Source organism: Phasianus colchicus, chromosome 6 (genome assembly GCF_987193195.1).
Source record: "Phasianus colchicus chromosome 6, bPhaCol1.hap1.1, whole genome shotgun sequence".
In the NCBI taxonomy this organism is placed as follows: Eukaryota; Metazoa; Chordata; class Aves; order Galliformes; family Phasianidae; genus Phasianus; species Phasianus colchicus.
In genome coordinates, this window is record NC_143441.1 from 31,845,741 (window position 1) to 31,866,043 (window position 20,303).

Sequence of the window (20,303 nt, forward strand, 5' to 3'; positions counted from 1 at the left end):
CAGACAGGAGGGGAATCAACACTTTGGAAGGGTTGATAACTGCAGGACGAGGGGAAATGGTTTTAAGTTGAGAGAGGGGAGATTTAGGTTGGATGTCAGCGGGAAGTTCTTTACAGAGAGAGTGGTGAGGTACTGGAACAGGCTGCCCAGAGAGGTTGTGGATGCCCCATCCCTGGAAGTGTTCAAGGCCAGATTGGATGAGGCCCTGGCCTGCTCTAGTATTAAATGGGGAAGTAGGTGGCCCTGGCATGTGGCAGGGGGTTGGAGATTTATGATCCTTGAGGTCCCTTCCAATTCTGGCCATTCTGTGATTCATAGACAGTAATTTATTTTGTATTTACATTCATCTTCAGATTAAACTAGTTTGAATAGGGTTAGAACCAATGCCCAATTTTCAATTATATTTGAGAACAGATTTGGTTCTAAGTCATTACCTTTAAGGAATGAAAAAAAATAACACCATAAATATTTCTGATGTCCTAGTTGTTTCTTAAACACACATTTGTTTATAACCAGTGATTTTATAATATGTATATTTAATATATAATTATTATATAGTATTATAATAATGTATTATGCACTTTTTATTATATGAATAGACAACAGAGCGAGATTTATATAACTACATACAGACTGATATATGTTACAGAGATTTATAAATAGTTGCAGGGTGAGAAAACTCATTGTCTAAAATAAGTGTAGGGACGATTTCATTCGTTCTTAGTAAGCCATGTAAGATTTAAGAGTGGGGAAGAAAAGGGAAGTGAGGATGTATCAGAGCTTGATTTAAATCGTACAGAAGCAGTACATATCAGTTAGGCTGAAGTAGAATTATGGAGACTTTGTACGGAAAACTTATGTAAGATATAATTTTCTCTCCATAATGAAAAGAAATATTTTCTTTCATAAAGCACACTACAGAGTATCCAAAAGTCTAGTTTATATGCATGCTGCAGTTGCAAGGGACAAAAATATTTATGACATGATTTCTACGTTGTCATGTTAATCACTTCTGCACCTCTTGTCAGATATCAACCAGTGCTTCTAACATTTATCTGTGCAATAACCATTGTTTTCAACAGAAAAATTACTACCTTGTGCCTGTTTTTCTTACTAAATACCATTTTATGAATCAAGGCTCTGATTCTACAAGCACGCAAGTTTTTGACGTATCTATGCATTTTCTTGGAAGTCAGTGAAATTCTCGGTGCACAAAGCAGAGTGCATTTTATTATTTGAAAAAAAAAAAAAAAAAAAAAATCCCTATGATTTTGGAAGCCAATAACAAAATCTACTTCAGTTGCCAATTGAGAAACACACGATGACCTGTTCGTTAACTGGTACCTAAGCTGATGACATCATGAAGTAGCCAATACAACAATAAGCTTCTGAAATGTACTTTAGTGATAGAATTCTAGATCTTTTCACTTCTGTCTGAAAAAGGAGAAAAGCAAGACTCACCAGAAGATTGATGACAGACAACAGAAAAATTAGAGAATGATGAAGTTGAGGACTGATATTTAGGACCTGTCTGGATCTTCCATCAGTAACAAAAAGTGATGGCAAGAGGTCTATAGCTCATACTAATTCTACTAAGATCTTTATGATATTTTTTTAGTGCACAGCTAAGATCCTATTAATTAGAAATGCCAAAATGCACCTGAGCACTGGAGTTTTGTTTTGCATTTCATCATTTGTCTCAGTTGTTAACTTGAGACATTAAAACAAAAAACAATCACTACAATTCACTACCCCATGGCTGATTTTGCATGATTTGCTTTGGGATTAATTTTTTTTAGTATTTTACACAGTAATTAGCTACTTTGGGAGCAAACCTTCTCTAGGGGATCATTAATTAATTACAGTCTTGTTGTTTATTAATGCATGTTTCTCTTTTCCAAAACTGTACAAAGAATGAACATAACTTAGTCCCTTCTCTTATAAACATAAATTAATAATAATTCTGTTTTACTGTACAATTAATTATGGCCCAGTTCTAAAGCATCTCTAAGTTTGATCAAGTAGGAGCCTACGGGTACCATATTTTTAGCATAATGAGTACAATCTTTTGAACTCTTCTATTGAAAAAGTTTGGCACCCAAGACCAAGCTTCAAGAACAAGTTTGCAGGATGTAAGCTACTATGACAGAATGGCAGCTCCACAGTAACAGTATGTTAAGGGGTGTAACTCCAGATAAATGCCAGTTAACATAAAGCAGCTTACACTTTGAAGTTACGTATGTGACCACATGCCCATCTCAGACAGAAAACTGAAATAAAGGGATGCCACACATTTGAACACACAAGTCATTTGATTGTGTTACATTCATGTTGATGAGAACATAACCCCTTTTCCATTAGGAATACAACACCATTATCGTCACCAAATCTCAGAATCATTCCTAGAAATCCAGGAAAAAGCAAGCAATGGCAACCAGGAGTCCTGCTGAAAACTAATGAGATGAATAATTTTGGCCACACTCTGGGTCCATGGCTATTTTTTTCCACATAGCATTTCTTCATGCAAATGTCAGGGCCAAAACTGGGAATGTGTCAGGATTAGGCTGACATGCAGAGGTATCAGATAATCTGTACTTCAGGAAAGGCTGAAACATATCTGAACAACAACAAAATTAGAAAACCAGGAAAAACAAACATACACTCAGTAATATATGTGATGGGACACTCCCTCTTTCCCTAGGAGGAAGAACCACATGCTAACATCAGTTCTTCCCCTCTCCACTGTACTACCTAAAAGCACAGCTAATCAGCACACAGATTAAAGAAAGCTGTTTGTTCTCCTCTGAAAGCCATCCTTCCAAGCTTTGCAAGCATCCTTTAGAAAAAGAAAAATCAAGACGCAAAGCAGAACTTTCCTCCTTTGATAAATCTTACTTCTATTCTCATTCTTGCAGCAGCAGTTATTTCCTCTTTCCAGACAAATCATCAGGAACCTCAGAATAACTGCACGTTTGCTATGAGGGAGCAATTCCAGGAGAGAGAAGCTTTATATCTGCTAAATGCATGTAGTCATTTCAGTCTTCATAAATACAGATGTTTTCCATCTATAGGTTGCTTTCTCAGAGCCTCTTGCTTTTGAAAATAACCAGCTGAAGAGAGCAGAGATGAGAAGCTTAAACGCAGATACTACGCATATTAATAAAAAATTCCTCAGTGAAATAGGAGAGGTAAAATTATGCAAGCGGAAAAAACCTGAACCAGCAATAAGCTCTTCATTGCTCTCGTAGAGTATCAAGTGCTAGGGGCTTAGGGAGGGAAAGAAACAGAAGGATTTTTCCAGAGGTGTCATAGGCAGATGAGTGATGGATAGGAATGAGCTTCTAAAGCTTTTTATTACAAACACTTCCAGAGAATCTTCACATCTGGAATTCTTTTAACCTTTCATAAACAATTGCTTTGAAACAGTACCTCTGACATTCTTTATAGAACTTGGACCACAAATATTTGCAGTGCAGTGTATGGAATTACATCCAAAGGAAATTACCGCGCCTTGCAAAAACATTTGAAATATTATCGGTACTCGTAGATGACAAAACTAAAAGTCACTTGCTCATGACACAAAGTGATACAAAAACCTTCAGATGGATTGCAGAAAGAAGCCTGCAATAAATTACATGAATCACACAATGGTTGAGATTGGAAGGGACAACTGTATTGCCTCCCCTTCTTCTCCACCAGAACCCTCATAATAAAAATGTCTCCTGATGGTCAGAGAGGACATCCTGTGTTGCAGTTTGTGTCCGTTGCCTTCTGTTCTGGCACTGGGAACCCCTAAGAAGAGCCCCGTCGCCTTTGCATCCTCTACTCAGGTATTTTTAGACAGTCTTCTCCACAAGCAATTCCACCTCTTTCAGCCTTCCCTTGTAGGAGAGCAGCTTCACTCCCTTAATTACATTCACAACCCATTGCTGGACTCTGCCCAGCGTGTCCAGGTCTCTCTTGCACTGTGCAGTCCAGAATGGGACCCAGCAACTCCAGCTGTGGCCTCATCAGTACTGAATAGAGGGGAACGGTCAATTCTCTCAGCCTCTTAGCAACTGATGCAGTCTAGGACACCATCAGACATTTTTGCAGCAAAGGTACATGGATGGCTTGCATTCAGCTTGATGTCCACCAGAACCCTCACATCCTTTTTCTGCAAAACTGCTCTGAAACATAATTTTTAGGAAACAATGTCACCTGGCTGTAGAGACAGAGTCTCCTCATTTCCCCAGTCTGAATTCCATCTTGCACACAGTTAAGGCACACAGTAGTTGCCTGCATTGATTTAATGCCCCTCAGAGAAGCTCACGGCATTACTGACAGACCGTGAGCACAAGCTGTATGACCAATAATGTGGTTAGACAGCAGAGGTGGACTTATAGTAGTTCTGCCTAACTCATGCCTGTTACACTGATTTGCTATCCATGTTTTAAATTTTGAAGAAGGCTAAGAAGCACATTCAGAGTACAATTATTAGCTTTCCACTAAATATCTCCTATTCCATCTACGTTCTTTGGAAAAAGAAAAAAAATCAATTTTTTACCTCTCTGTCCAAGAGGCCTCCCTTCTTTCCATATATATTTAGTTATTTTTACAAGCAGTAGAAACAGAGCAAGGAAGATAGTCATGGAGTTTTTTCAAGGTGTAATAGTAAAATAAACTGGATTCATATATGTGGATCCTCTCACAGCAGAACATCTACTCCAAAGTCTGACATCACTACTGAACCCTTTCAGAGTTTTGGAATCACCTCTTGGACTCACCAGCTCATCGATGAGAATTAAACTCCTGTGCTCTACTAGGTTCTATAGGCATACATTCAAGTAGGCGTTCTATTTGAAGTTTGACTGGTGACATCAAAAGGAAGCAGCACCTCAACTGTAAAAATCCAGATTGTTCCCACCACACTTCTGAAAGAATGAAGTAATTAGTGCTGGCACTACACCTACTGGAGTATCTCAATTAGAACTTTGCAGACATTAATGCAGAACATTCAGAAGGAGTGTCCCAGTTTCCCCAGTAGTATTATTCAAACATTTTGGAGCCTTTTCTCATAAAAATAACTTAGATTTTTACTTTTACTTTTGAAATCACATTTTGCTGAATATCATCACTTTGGTATCAAAATATGAGCTTTAATGTTGTCTTACATCCAAACGTAATGCATCATTAAGCATTCTCTCCACACCACTGAAAATAAAAAAAGACGTGTACTTAGTCTAACTCATAACTGCTAACATCAAATCTAATTTCAAAAAAAATTTTTTTTTTACTAAGTTGAACAGAAAGTCTTGAAGTGTTACAGCATGCCTTTTTAAGGGCAAGAAAATTGAGCACACCCCTTCATCTTCTCTGAACTTCTGTCCCGACTTGACAATGGCCAGGAATTTAACTGAGCCATACTGCTAACACATAAGTAAATAAGGCATCCCAAGTATTTCTCCAGATGTTCTTCTCAGGTTTCCAGAATTCTGTGCATCTCCAAGGTCAGCAGGGGAAGCCTGTAACATCCTGTTTCTAGATGGTACTTTCTTTACAAAAATATATATATATATATATATATATATATGTACTGCAAACAAGGCAAACTTACAGTCAGAAATTTTGCATATTTAGAAACTAAGAATAATAACAAATCCAATGAATGAAATTGGCATCATACTTTGCATGGGTAAGCTAAAAAACTTTTTTTTGCCAAGCATAAATTATTATTCTAACAGTAAAACTGCATCAGTACCTACCATTAGGAAAGCAGAGCATGTTACAGATAGTTCAATAAATCTGCCTGGAAAGCCAAGAAACACAAGGAAGCCACCGACCTGCACTTTGCACCACACTTGGCACTGCATCACAGGTAATGCAGCAGTGGGCAGCCTGTGGGTGCTCCCTACTGTCCCTGCCTGCCACCTCTAAAATGGGGGACCAACCTCTGGCTGCGCTCCTGGGCTCCCTGAAGCTGCCCTTCAACCAGCAAGCGCTTCAGTAGTATCTCATGTTTGTCTTAAGACTTAACCAACAGCCACAATCTTTGGACTACGATGCACCTTTGGTCACTGTACTGAATAGAAAGAAGTAAAACGAAACCAGACTGGAAAATACAAGTGCTTCAGCACCTGCTTCTAGTTCTTAAGTCTGAAAAAGGTGAACATCTAGATCATGTGGAGAATCCTAATTCAGATTAAGTAACTAGCTCAGAAGAACTTGTTAACTAAAGTTGATGATATGACCATTATACACTCTGTCAGTGGTCTTGACACCATCATTTTATTACTAAGTTTTCAGTAGCTTTCAGTCTCAATTTTGGTTATTAAATTACTGTCAATATTTCATATTTAAATAACTATAGTATTCACATTTGAATTATGAAACTTGGTATGAATACTGCCATACCTACATGTAGTACTGTATCCAGCTATGGCAGTACTAGCAGGACTGTGACTCAACTGGCTCTAAAGTACATAGTTTTGCTAGAAAGGAAAAGGGGTAAACAAATACTGGAATTAATATAAAAAGAAGTAAGGCAATAACAATTTCCTTAAGCCTTAATACCATCAATATAATCAAAATGATATTACGTTGTGCAAATAAATCTATTTTGCTTAAATAAACTAGTCTTAACCTGAGATTTCCCTTTCTTATCGCTTCTATATACACAAGCAGGGGATGTCAATTGACTCAGAATCTTCATTACTATGAATGGAATACTGGAAATTGTCATCAATGATACCATAACACAGCAGATGAGGCATCATGCACACCAAATTTCTCAGGAAAGAGAAGAAAATTAGTCACAAGCCATTTATTTTCATTTAATTTCATTCTTTCATGAGAAGAGCATTTAATTATAGTCATACGTATGCTAGTATTGAAGAAGAAATAATTCATAGAGCACCATAAAGTACAAGAAAGGTAGAAGAGAGAACCATCAATGATGAATCAAAGATGACACTCAACTATTTCTTGTCTTGCAACTAGGATACCACCTGGCGAGGTCAAGAACAAGAAGTTACTGATCCCATGGGTAACATACTCTGTTTCGTTACTCTGCTTTATTTAGTCTACCATTAAATTACTATATCCTGTGTATCCAAAGAAAATAAAAGGATTTACACATAAGTGCACTTCATCAAAATATTAATAGTTTATTATCTGACTCCATGTCTCTGGAATGCATCTCCTCTTATCTGACCAACAGAAACATCCCACACACAAACACATGTCCAACTGACAGAAGTAGACCTAGAATTTCATCCCATTTTGCAATGCTTCTCTGATGTTTAAAACATCTCCCTGGTGGCCAGAACAGAGGTTAAAACTTTTATATGGCAGCGTTTTGGCCAGCTCCTCACAAATTGCTGCCCTAAGCATGGCACACATCAAGTTCTGCTTTTTTGCTTCTTTGTTCTTTTTTCAAAGAAAAACAAAAGGCACACACTTTAACTAGTGACATAAACCTGTCTTCTATCCCATATCCATAGGAGAAGGAAAGGCAGAGGAGTACAAGCAGTTTCACAGTTGCCTTAACAATTTTTCTTTCAAAATGAAAATAGGCACTTTCTGAAAAGTATGGATGTACTGTCAGCAAACACACCAGGCAGAAGAATGAACAGCTTAACACCACAAGTATATGGGGCCAATAGCTAAACTGTAGTCATTCAACAGATTTAGGGATACTCCCAGACAAAAATTATTCCCTGAGCACAACAGAGAAATCTCGAATTTTGGTCTTTGTAAAATCTAGGTTATCCACCAACAAAAAATGAATTCCTGTTCTGAACAAGTAAAAGGTAAATCTGAGAACTTTCCAAATGATCTCTGATTTTGCTTCAAAGCCTTGAAATTAGGTGCAGCAAAGCAGCCATCCTCCAGCCAGTTTTGCTTGGATGCTTTTACACCAGCTGCTGAATGTTCATCAGCTTGCACTGCTATCACTTAGACCTGCTTCTGAGGCATCTCTTTTCTTCCAGAGCCCTCCTTTCTTCCACATGCAACACAGAAGAAGGAAGTGACAGGAATCCCTAGCAGCCATATCAAACATGGAATAGTGGTAATTCTCTGAGAAATTAAGTGAGGCTGTTCAAAGGTTGCTGCCTATTTTTTTGAAGCCATGAGAAGTTTCACAGAGACATTTTTACAACCGCCAGAGAGGACATCTTTCACACAGCTGATCAAATAAAAAACAACTGCACTGCAGCAGAAAGGCTGCATTTGTTCCCTTCCATCCATTCTCTTCACTCTCAGACTCACCTGCAGCACATTTATTAATGACATTATAAGTCCCCGTCAGGAGGAAAAGATGATTCCCATTAAGCAGCTATCTACAAAGGTGTTTGCACTGTCCTACAAACCCACATACAGCTGCATCACACAACACTTCCAAGACTTACTGAAAATCCAGATTCATACTTACTTAAAATGGTCTTAAGACCCAGCACATGACTACCACAATCAGTAAATGCACAAGGCAGTCTGGTGTCTCAGCTGTCTGATACAAAAGCAGTGGACCAAGAACAGAGCCTCAACAGTGTAAGGAAACAGTGCTGGGGGAAGAAAAGGTTGAGTCAAGAGAGGCAGGAACACAAAACCAACTAAGTCACCTCCCAAGAAGTCTCCTTTGCAATAGAAATGCCCAGGAGAAAATACCATCCCCTCCTGTTCCCTCAGTTGAAGGTGGCAGACTTGAGAAATCTCTATCCAACACATAAAGACCTTGTTGTGAAGCCAAGAGTGACATAAGTGAAGACAGGCCGCCCACAGGAAGCATCAGGTTACACTGTTGAGCTTTTACATCCCTCTTTCATCAAAAAAAATTTTGTCTGTCTTATGTCCCCAGTGACAATTCAGTAACAGCAATTTCCAGTACTGATTTTGTTACCTTCTGCCTAGAACTATGTTTCCTCTCACTCGCTTGGTGACATGCCTGAACAGACTCATCTCACAGGATGCTTAAGGCACCTCTGTACATGATTGGAAAACTATCATAAGTCACCAGATGAAGATAACACTCTTTAGCATTATTTTTAAACAGATTTGACACCTATACTTCATTTGTTTTCCAGATTTAAGTTTTTCTTCCCCAGCACTTTTTCCTAAATCTCTCTTCCATTACCTCTCAGCTTCACATTATAACAGTTATCCACTCTTTACCTGCTTGCCTAGCATTAAGCAGATGAGAAGTACAAAGTCATCATACACCCCAAGTCCCACCCAAGTTCTCAGGGCAGATAATTCCTCCCTCCACTCTCCCCAACAGTTTTCAGACTATTATTACAGTGCTTATCTTAACCACTTCTTTGGAAACTCTCCACTGCACAAAACATTGCAATAGTCACCAGTCTACTGCATCGTAAGCCCAAACAGTCATCAAGAAGCAGACAACCAGGCCATGTCTTGCAATGATTTTGCAATACCTTGACCAGTAAAGAATTATCCCATCAAAGAAGGAGGGATGACAATCAGGGTACCCTTTTATCACAGGCTCTCCCCTCAATCTGTCACACACCAGTACCACACTTACAAGTCTTCTGGCTATGAAACAATGATTAGACCAAGATACCACTAAAGTAACATTAAATCTCAAGAGAGATAATTTTCTTTCTCCTTCACCTCCTGTTGAAGGTTCCCATAATCCAGATCCCCTTCTAAATGAGGAAAAGGCTAAGATTTAATGCCATATCCATACTTTCCTATATGTGTTGCTCCCTGAAGCTACTACTTAATATAAAAAAAAAAAAAAATTGATGGAAAAATACAAAATTATCACTTATCATATTATGTGCTTCCTGTATTGCAGCATTAAAAATCCTCTTGCATATTTGTTGGAGGGCTCTGCTTTATTTCCTGCAACAATCTTTCTTTCAGCTCTCTGAATTTAAAATGCTCTCTGTGGAAGAGCTCTGGTTCAGACATAGGATCCTTTAAACCAACCACTTAATGCAACACCCCACAGAAGGAGTATCCTTTTTGGTTGTGTTTCATTGCGGGATTGCAAGAGCAAGCATATTACAGAACCAAGAAGTAACTTGGCAGAACTCCCTTCTCTTTCACACACTTCTCTTTCAAACACAGAGAAGATGTTCCATGAATGAAATAATTAAATAAATGAATTTTGGCATCCTCACTGTTGGATGCTCTACGCGCAGTAAGGAATAGATGAATATTAAGGATTTTGCTCAGGTCAGAGCACTCATAAGCCTTCCACACAGATCCTCCTATATTCACAAGACCTCGCATTCCAGCTTTTCAGTCAGAGCAGATTTTGTCTCTGTCCTTCAGCCAGCTCACAGGCTTTCCCATCAAGCTTCTAGGAGTCCCAGCACTGGCCAACTTCAGAATTACTGGGTGGAGTCAAAAAGAATTATGTATGCAGCAGGCACAATCACATTTCATAATTCCCTAGGAAAGGTGGCTTTAAAAAAAAATACACTAAAAGAACAGCCCTATGGATACTTCTCTGAGGAAATAGAGCAAAATAACAGCAATACAGCTCTGCACACAACTAGCTGTAGTTGTGTAAATTAATCAGAGACTTAAAATTATTTTGCTTTGATTTCATTATGACGTTGATATTAATTCATCTAGCATGTATGACTTATGACAAAAGGCCTTAAATTATGATTTAGGTGCTCAGAGAAACCACTAACAACAGAAGGACAAGAACCAACAGCTCAAGACTAATAATAATTCAGAAATAAATTATAAGGGCAAGCAGCTAAGCAAAGGAACAGGTTACCAGCATTGCGATGAGATTAGTCACAATATCAACACTGGGTGTCTCTCCAACAAATATGCTGCAATTTAGCTACATGTGGTCAGCTATGATCACATTCAAGCAAAAAAGAAAAAAACTACATCATTACAAGACACAGTGGCCAAATTCTTCATTTCTTGCTACACTAAAAGTCCACAAACATCAAAACAGTCCTACATAGTTGAAGTTATTACTTTTAACATGGACAGAGAAAGACACTAATGGAATGCCAAAAAAGAAAGTGCTCACTCAAAAGCCAAACTGCTTAGAGACAGCTCTTTGCATGTAGCACTACTCCTCAGAGGTGTTTATCTTACATCTTGTAAGATCTACATCCATCCAGAGTAGATAATAAGGTAATACGTTACAGATAATCCTTTTTCAGTGCTTTGCCCAAAAGAATGAAACAGATGCTTGCCAGCCAAAGCCTACACTCAGAGAGAAAGGTTTGCCTGGGTTTGGGTTAGGCTGTTTCCAGAGGTAGAGCAACTCTTTCCTATGGCTGGCTTTCGTCAGAGAGCAGGTAACATTTCAGGGCACAAAAAGAAGATGGAAAAGTCTGCCTTACTCTCTCCCATTCAACTAAAGTAACCCTGAAAACAGGCAAAAACATCCTGCGCTCCCAACTCCCACATTATAATAATTCATTTTGAAAGAAACCGATCCAGAAACAACTGAAAACCAGGAGAATTTCCCTACTGATTTCAGTAGGTACTGGGTCAGGACAACATTCCCATGGGGTGACTAGTAAACATCAATCTGATAGAAAGGAAAAAGACAAAGTTTAAAGACAGCATAGAAAGTGGTCTACTCATTTATACACAGGAGCTTCTGGAAGATGCCACAGTCAGTACTGCAGAAATCCCTGAAACACTTCTGGAACAACTAAAATTGTTTTCTGACATGCATCTTACAGGCTTGGCTGTTCACAATTCTGCTGGTCCTCATTTACTAGGCAGATTAATTTCATAACCCACAGAAAGCAATTATGGGATACACTTGCCTGCCATCTTTGATATCTTAATTCTTAGTAGCTTCTCTCCAAAACAAAGACTTCCTGCAGTGTTGCAGGTTTCTGAGCTACAATATGCAAGTGCTAAGTAGGTGGAAAAAGATCCACTAAGCAGCTCATTTTTTCCTTTTTATTTCCCTAAGGATAAACAACCAAGTGCTTGATGTAACACCCAAAATATGCAGAATAATCTGACAACTGACTTAGCTGCAAAGGCAGTTGTTGCAGCCTTAGGTAGGTCTTCTATTTTATGTCATTTTCCCACTCCCTTCAGAGATTTCAGACCCTGCTAGCCTGCTTTTGCTTCTGGTGCTTTGGTCACAATTTAAAGGTCTAAAATCATGACTTCCCTTTCACTACATAGCCCTCCCTCAAGTTCCTTGTCCCATCACTACAATCAGGTACACTACTGTTACTTGAGATCATTTTATTTTCTGATTTGAAGGATGTTTGATACAAAGGGAATTAAGTGCTACCTGGTACTTCCCATTCCTTGATTCACACTTGAGGCTAGATGACTTCCAAGAACTTCTGCATTGAGATTGCTGAGATTAACGAGGACAACATAAAATATGAATCCTGTCTTCTTTTCAGTAAGCATCACTAAAACAATGTAACTGCTTGATACCCATGTCACATCAAACTCCTCCTTATTTACAGGTGACAGAAAAATCATTTCGTGCACTTTTCCACTAGCATTCCTTTGCAATCACTGCAGTACGTCAAACAAACATTATGTCCAACTCCATTAAAAACATATTTGAATCTTTTTTCTGCACATATTCCCAAATTCATGTAGAAAATCTGTTTGAGTTGTCACTTATTCAAACAGAAAACCAAGTTTAAAGAAAATGCTCACGAGCTGTAGACAGACAATCCTGTGAAAGGGGAGAGGACAGGAAAATTGGCATCTTTGTAATGCAGCTTTTTTTTTTTTTTTTTTTAAACTTTTAACAGATTCTTTCAAATTCTGTAACAAGTGAAATACTTAATGGGTAAGTATAACAAAGTTAAACCACTGAAGCCTTCAGAGTAAAGAAAGTACTGAATAAAAACAGAGAAGATTTGTGTAAAGATTCAGAGTCTACCAGCCACTTATCAAAATAGCCACAACTTTAAGAAGGAATCAAACTCTAACAATGCTGTAGGGAAACCACAACAGTCAGGACCTCTGCATAGTCCAGCAAGGGTTGCTGAAGGCAAAAATCTGACTCCAGAATATTTGCTCTAGATCTGAGAGGGGCTGAGCAGAATCTGAACTCTGCAAAATGTCAGAAAAGAATAAAACATTTGTACTGCTATTAGTGAATTTCAGTAGAGCGGTCACAAATTTGCTGTGATCTGTTTAGAAAGAAACAAAGTCTGATTTGATCCAGTATCAAGGACATGACATCATCATTTATTTCAGAATCTGGCATTAGACACCAACTATTTCACTACAATCAGCCAAGATTTAAGATCATTGCATGCAGAACTGTAATATCAACACATGAAAATATTACTGTTTGTTTCCAGCCATGGTGATAGAGAGAAGTACTGTCTATCAACTGACAACTCATCACACTGACATCAACACCCATTCCTGAGTAAACTTGTGCTGCAGAACAACTCTCACCAACCCAGACCTTCCAAGACCCATCATAAATAAAAGCAAGCATAAATTGTGAGCAGCATATTTTACAACTTAACAAACACATGCATCATATTACAGATAGGACAAGCCCCAAACATGTTTTCAGTGAATAATCAAGTACCAGTCTTACCATTCCAGCTAGCTGTTGGGTTTGTGAGTGCTTTGTTGTTTTTGACTCATTTCAGAGGCAGCATCTACCTCAGCTGAGACACTCAGCACAAAGACAATAAAATGCAGCAGCACTTAACATAGTGTTCTATGAAGAATTATATTATGATATTGTCTACATACCTACAGTTATGACAACTATTGTAGGTAAAGTTCTATGAAGTATTTTATCCACATACAGCATTTCTCCACATGTACTCATTCTACAAGAGCATGCTTCACACAACATTCTGTTTCACTGTATTCAAAAAAAACAAGCATTCCATTCAGAGCCCTCAACCAACCAATTCATCTGGTAGTTATTTGCAAAATGAACACATGTTCAAGCAATGTGCATGCATTAACACATATGCATGTAGTAACACTATTGTCTGTGGGTCTCCGAGCACAAGTGAGAAATACTAAGCATATCTGGACTATGTGAAGTAGAAAGATATTTAACCTACCTCATCAAAGCTGCTGTCTTCTTTCTTCAAGGCTTTAAAATAAAAGGAAAAAAATAAACAGTTATCTGTGCTGCATTTCAATGAGAACAAACTAACTAACTCCAGGAAAGAGAAAAACAGAGCAACTCTTTCCTGTTATAATAGAAAAGAACATGCTGGCATGAATAACAATTTTACACTCAAAATATGAAACTAAATGGTATGTAGGACTGCACAGCATGTTTCCAAGAAACCACATTTACATATTTATGAAATATATTATCTTTCCAGGTTAAGGAAAATAAGAGTCCACGCATTTCTTTTAATTCTTAGTGAGCATGAAAACACCTTCCCAAGAGCCTGACTGAACTTCATACATCAAAAGCACAATGAACTAGCCACATATTCTTTGCCAAGGACTACATCTTTGCACCATAGTATGATGTTGTAGCAGGCCTTTCCCCTCCCCTCCCCTCCAATATTAATTTCATTAAAGCAGATGAGATTTCTTTCTTTCTTACCCTATCAACTAGTGCGCAACCAACAAAAAAAGGAAGTACGAAAACAGTTCCAAACACATGTGAACAGCTGCAGCAAGAAAGACACAAGTAGCTTTAAAGCTGTAGCAAGCACTGCCCTTATGACTTTGCTCCTTCAGCATACTGGGCGTCTTTACTTCAGTGCCCAGCACCACTGGGAATCTAGACTCAGTAGTTTCCACTTCTAGGTGCTTCTCCCTTCCAAACCCTTTCCTCGGGGATTAGAGGTTTCCCTGGAGGTGCTCAAGGTGGGCTGGGCCCTGGGCAGCCTGATCTGCTTGGGGTGGCCCTGCCCACAGCACAGAGTGGGGCTGAGTGGGCATTAACATCTTTTCTAACCCAAGCCATCCTGTGTTCTATGAAACAGAAAGAACGATAATAAAAAACAAAACTCCGGCCGCCACAGCTGTAACACAGAGTAACTGAGGCAGGGGAATGCTGCACTGCCAAAGGACAGTGCTGCAGCTCTGCAACCCTGCCAAGGGCTGTGAGCTACACACCACAGCTCTCCTTCTGCAGGAAAGCACACATGTTCCAGCCTTTGTTTGCTCTCATACTGGCATTTCTTCAGGACACAACAAAATGACTTTGCTCAGATTGCTGGAGATTACTCATTTAGATTTCATGGGGGAGAGGGGAGAGGGGAGAGGGGAAAGGGGAGAGGGGAGAGGGGAGAGGGGAGAGGGGAGAGGGGAGAGGGGAGAGGGGAGAGGGGAGAGGGGAGAGGGGAGAGGGGAGAGGGGAGAGGGGAGAGGGGAGAGGGGAGAGGGGAGAGGGGAGAGGGGAGAGGGGAGAGGGGAGAGGGGAGAGGGGAGAGGGGAGAAACTTAGCTGAGAAGTTGGGGGCAGGCAGACTGCACATTTTTACCATGAAATGCATTTTTATGGTTGTGAAGGCCTGACAAGGCATTTTCAGACTGCTAATCCCATGCACTCAAAAGTTATGAGGTAGGACAATAAAAAAAAAAAAAAGAGCAAAAAAAAAAAAAAAAAGACTTGTGGAACTGTTTTTAAGAAAACATTTTTAATTCTTTTAATTTACCTCTCAGGTCATGACAACACACAGGCTATAAATATGGTCTGTGACACCCCTGGGTCACGCTGACAAGCTGTTGTTCCACACCAAAACTCACAGCTTTCATAAGACCAAAACGTTTCAGGAATAACCAACAACAGATAACAACAAAATTCCCAGAGGAACAAGAAATGGGAATCTGTGCACATTTCTGGCTTGTCTTTACTTCTACTCTCCACTTTAAAATAATAATAATAATAAAAAAACTGTTTACAAATGCACTCTCATTACCTCAGGTATGCGAGCTATGCGGGTGTACGGGAGAGGAGATAGTGGAGATAACCTTTGTGTCAGTGAGGAGCGGGTAGCACAGCACAGCACGCGGGGGCTGGGGGCTGCCAGGGACAGCTTTCATGCCCTTTAAGCAACTGCAGCAGGGCTCTTTGCCTGCTCTGCCCTTCCCAGCCAGGTGTTGGCCTTGGACTACACAGATTGCATAAGGAAAAAAAGTGAAATGGCATGAGCTGAAAGGATCTCAAAATATGGTTTGGTACTATACTCACTCCAACAGACGCATAGCCAGGGACTCTTTATATAACTACAAGATGATGGTAATTTCATAAAATTACTGATAATTGATTTTAATTACATAATTATCAAAGGGTAAAACTAAGAAGCAAACCTAATAAAGGTTTAAATGCTAAAAGAAACAGTGAATGAAGTCAGCATCACACAGTTGGTTAACATCCAGTATCATGTGTTTGTGTGTATGGGCAACTGTATGTATGTAAGCAAGGAAAGAAGAATTTGTAAACTAATTTGGTTGTTTGCACAGGAAGGGATGCACTGCCAAGAACTTATCAATAAAAAGAATTCTGTAAATTGTTCAGATTCCAAGCAACGCAAGTTCTTCAAGATGTGCTACATTTTAGGAGGGATACTCCTCGTAGCACCAGAAACCTGCTAGCTGAAGGGATGCCTTTGTTGCAGACAGTTCATTTTTCTGGAACTGCGAGCTCCTAATTCCTGCAATAGAAGCCATCCTGCCAATTTCAGAATACCAGCTTCAACTTTGCACAAAAGGCCACACGCATTTCTTCCAACAGACCACAGTGCTGTACCACCCTTTACCAGGCTTGCAAATGGGACAAAGTGAGTGCTCAGGGTGAAGGCCAAGGCAGACAGTTTCACACGTCACATTCTTCAACTCATAAAGCTGAAGGAAACAGTCCCAGAATCAGGAACTCCAACAGCTATGGCCTGGATCAGCATTTCGCAGTATATATATAATACAGACAAATATTCACCACCCTTTGCCAGTTTCTGGATGCAATGGCTGAAATGTACCAGATCAAAGTTAAGAAAATGGGCCAAGATTGCTGGAGGCTATAACTAGTACTGAATAATGGCTCTTTTCTGTGCCCTGGGGATGACTGAGCTGGTTTTAAGGCTAGCCCCTTTCATCTAAAGATGCTGGGGGAATATCCAGAACTTCCACACCACATTTCATTGTTTTATTCTTTTGGAAAATAGTTTCAAACATTACTCAGCATACTGTTGCACACTGGGAAAGAAAAAAAAAATAAATCTGCATTTGGTTTCCTTGCTGATTTTCATCCTCTCAAATAGAGAGAATCACTCAGTGGGGAGAAAGAGGTCCTGAAGGCAGTTATTGGCTATTGACTTACAAGCCCTATCAAAAATAAACTGACAATGACAACTCTGAGCACTTCCACCACTCTTACTAAAGAGGCTAATGGGAAGACTGGTATCAAATTAAGAGGCTCTGTAGGACTAGAAGAATTGTATTTAGCAGCTGAGACCTGGTAGCACTGGGGGATGCCCCATACTGCCCTGCCCAGCTAAGCGAGATGTCTTTGTTGGCACAGAGGAAGACGCCATCACTTTGCATCATCTGCACCAGCATGTTCATAATGCTGCCAGGTACCTAAACCTATGAAAACATTTACAAGGAAAAGTTAAAAGACCATCATAGGCTTATGAAAAATTATAAGGGAATGGAAGACTGACAAAGCTGAAGATCAGACAGAGATTCACTCAGTCACTTGCTGACCCGACCAAGAAGCGCCCAACTGCCAAAAAGAGATGTGAAAACAGCATGAGAAAAGTAAAAGCTTTCTCTACTGAGGGTTTGGTTTCCTCTCTTTAATCTCAAAACAGAAGTGAAGCACTTGTCGCACCTGAGCATTTCCTGGTATGCAAACTGAGTTTTTGAACAGAGGCTCACTTTGCTTGAGCTTATCTGTGGCTGTGGCTATCAGGGAGTGGGCTCAGTTCAAACCTCAATCTGATAAATCAGAGCTTTTGCTCACTGTGCACTTAATAGCATGATGCTCATACTACCAGAGCATCTGTGGGTGAAACAGCTTTGCTGACTTGTAACAACAGAACAGTCCGAAGAGGCAAACACAGCTCTGGCACCACACAAAGAGCCCTGGTACACAGAACGTACGACAAGGTGGGCACCTAAATAAGCCCAAAGCTTCCACAGAAACTGAAGTTAAAGCAACCAAAAGAGGCAATCACCCAAGAAAGCCACTAACACTAATGCAAAAGTTAGCACTCAGAGAGGTCATGGTGCCAAGAAGGCATTAGTGGGACCGATGCTGCTATGATAATGCAGCATTTCCATTTAAAGTGTTGTCTTTGTTAATGACTTCCACTTGGCCCACAAGTCTGCACCAGGCTGTCTATGTCTGTACATACATACAAGCATGTGACAGGCCAAACACCTGGGTGGCTTTTTTAATCAAATTGGTGAAATACCTATAACTGATGTAAGATTGAATATAGGTGAGAGATATTCTCACATGGAAACAGAGGGACGTGCAACTGTGACTTAATGTCCACTTCAGAACTGAAACATTCACCTTTGAAATTCTTTTGCAAACATGAATGAGCTCTTTTCAGTCTTACCCACCTAGCAATGGGACCGAACAGAGGAAGATACCTGATATCAGATGTTCTCCTACACTTCAAACTAAAGGTTCACAGAATCACTACAGTTGGAAAGGTCTCTAAGATCACCCAGTCCAACCACCGACCCATCCCCACAGAGCTCACTGACCGTGTCCCTCAGTGCCACATCCACACGTTTTGTGAAACCTCCAGTGGCGGCAGCCCCACCACCTCCCTGGGCAGCCTGTGCCACTGTCTCGCCATACGTGGACATCACAGGTTTTCACGTGTTGTGCGCTTCCCTGCCAGGGCTGTGAGGAAGCACAGCTCAGATAGAGACGGAGCGGCTCTGGGAGCGGAGACGCGCCCGACGGCGCCTTGCCCTGACGGGGTGAGCGCGGGGCCAGAGCTGTGGCAGGGCCTTCCCCGACGGCTCTGCGGCCTCCGCTCAGACACCGCGGCCTCCAGCTCAGCCCCGTGCCGCCGCCTCGCACCTCGCCCCGCTCCCCGGCTCTGAGCACGCCGCTGCGGGCAGTCGGCAGCAACGCCTCCAACCGGCGCTGGACGAAACCCAGCATCGCGCCCCGGGTCGGCAGGAACACGGACCCAAAGGCGGCAGAACTCTTTAGCATTGTTCTCAGAACAAAACCCGGAGCGAAACGAGCGGTGTCAAAGCCGAACGCGAAGCGGCGATGCTGGGAGACGCCGTGGGTATCGCTGCCTCAGGATGCTGCGCGGCACGGCTCGGCGCCGATGACAGACCGACTTCTTTTGTCTGCCCTCCCCAGTCTCCCACCCGGCGCTATCAGCCACAGCATCTCATGCCTCAACTTAAAGGAATGTGCAGCCGGAACGAAAAATAAACGGCCAGACCCGCAGCTACACAATAACAATTCGCTGCCCCGCATTTTTCTCAAGGTTTCACTTTGGCAGCACGCTGGGCGATGCCCATTCTCACTTTGCTAGACTGTTTCGGGCTAACTCGATCACTGGGGCTGAGCGCGCAAACGAGCACACAGCAGGGAAACGCCGATCTTCCCGTGCGGTACCCGCAAGAGGCTGTCAGCCGGCACCCCCCGCCCTCAGCCCCGCGCTCCCCCTGGGACGCCGGGCAGCGCCGCGGGCCTCACCTATTCGGCTGAAGCTCTCCGACAAAGTTCTCCGCAACTTTTTCATCCTGCTGATCTTCTCGGCGGACTGCGAGTCTATCATGTCGCACATCGCGGGCCCCTCCGCCCCGAGGCGGGACGGCAGCGCGAGCCCTGCCCGGGAGCCGCCGCCTGCAGCGGGACACCCCGGCCCTGCCCGGGGACGGCTCCCTACGGCGCGGCAGCCGCTGCGGTCCCCGCACGGCGCATAGCCCCGGCCCGACCGCTCGCCGGGCTGCCCCGGAGGAGCGAGATGGAAAGTGCAAACGGGAGCAGCGCAAGGAAAGTGCGGCCGGGGGGTGACGGATGGAGGGAGGAGGGAAGGGGGGGAGGCAGGGAGGGAGCCGGCGGAGAAAGGAGGAGGAGGAGCCCCGCGTCGTGGCCGGGAGGGAAGGAGGGAGAGAGGGAGGGAAGGAGGAGGCGACCGGCTCTGCTCTCGGAAGCTGCCGAGCCGAGCCGAGCCGGGCTGCGGCCCCGGGCCGCCCACAGGGCGGTGTCCCACCACGCCCCGCCCAGTCGGGGCGCTGGGACGGGCGGGGGCCGGGCACGGGGTGCCCCCAGGCGGAGCCGTCCTCCCCCTCTGCCCGCAGGCTGCTCTCCGGGACGGGGCCCTTAAAGGGCGGTGCGAGCGCTTTCTGTTGGCGGTGCGAGGAGGCGACCCTCCTGGCGGAGCTCCTGGTTTTGGACTGATG

General features: G+C 42.0%; 1 protein-coding gene across 1 annotated transcript in view; it reads right to left on the reverse strand.

Moving 5' to 3' along the window:
- CDK14 (cyclin dependent kinase 14) overlaps positions 1-20,091 on the reverse strand; it is a 308,561-nt gene extending 288,470 nt beyond the window's left edge. Inside the window, exons 1-2 of the mRNA XM_031614434.2 lie at positions 19,594-20,091; positions 14,013-14,044 (exon numbers count right to left, since the gene is read on the reverse strand). Of these exons, the coding sequence (XP_031470294.1) occupies positions 14,013-14,044; positions 19,594-19,684 (123 nt within the window). The 5' untranslated portion in view covers positions 19,685-20,091. The remainder of the gene's footprint in view (positions 1-14,012; positions 14,045-19,593) is intronic.
- Positions 20,092-20,303: the final 212 nt, after the last annotated feature.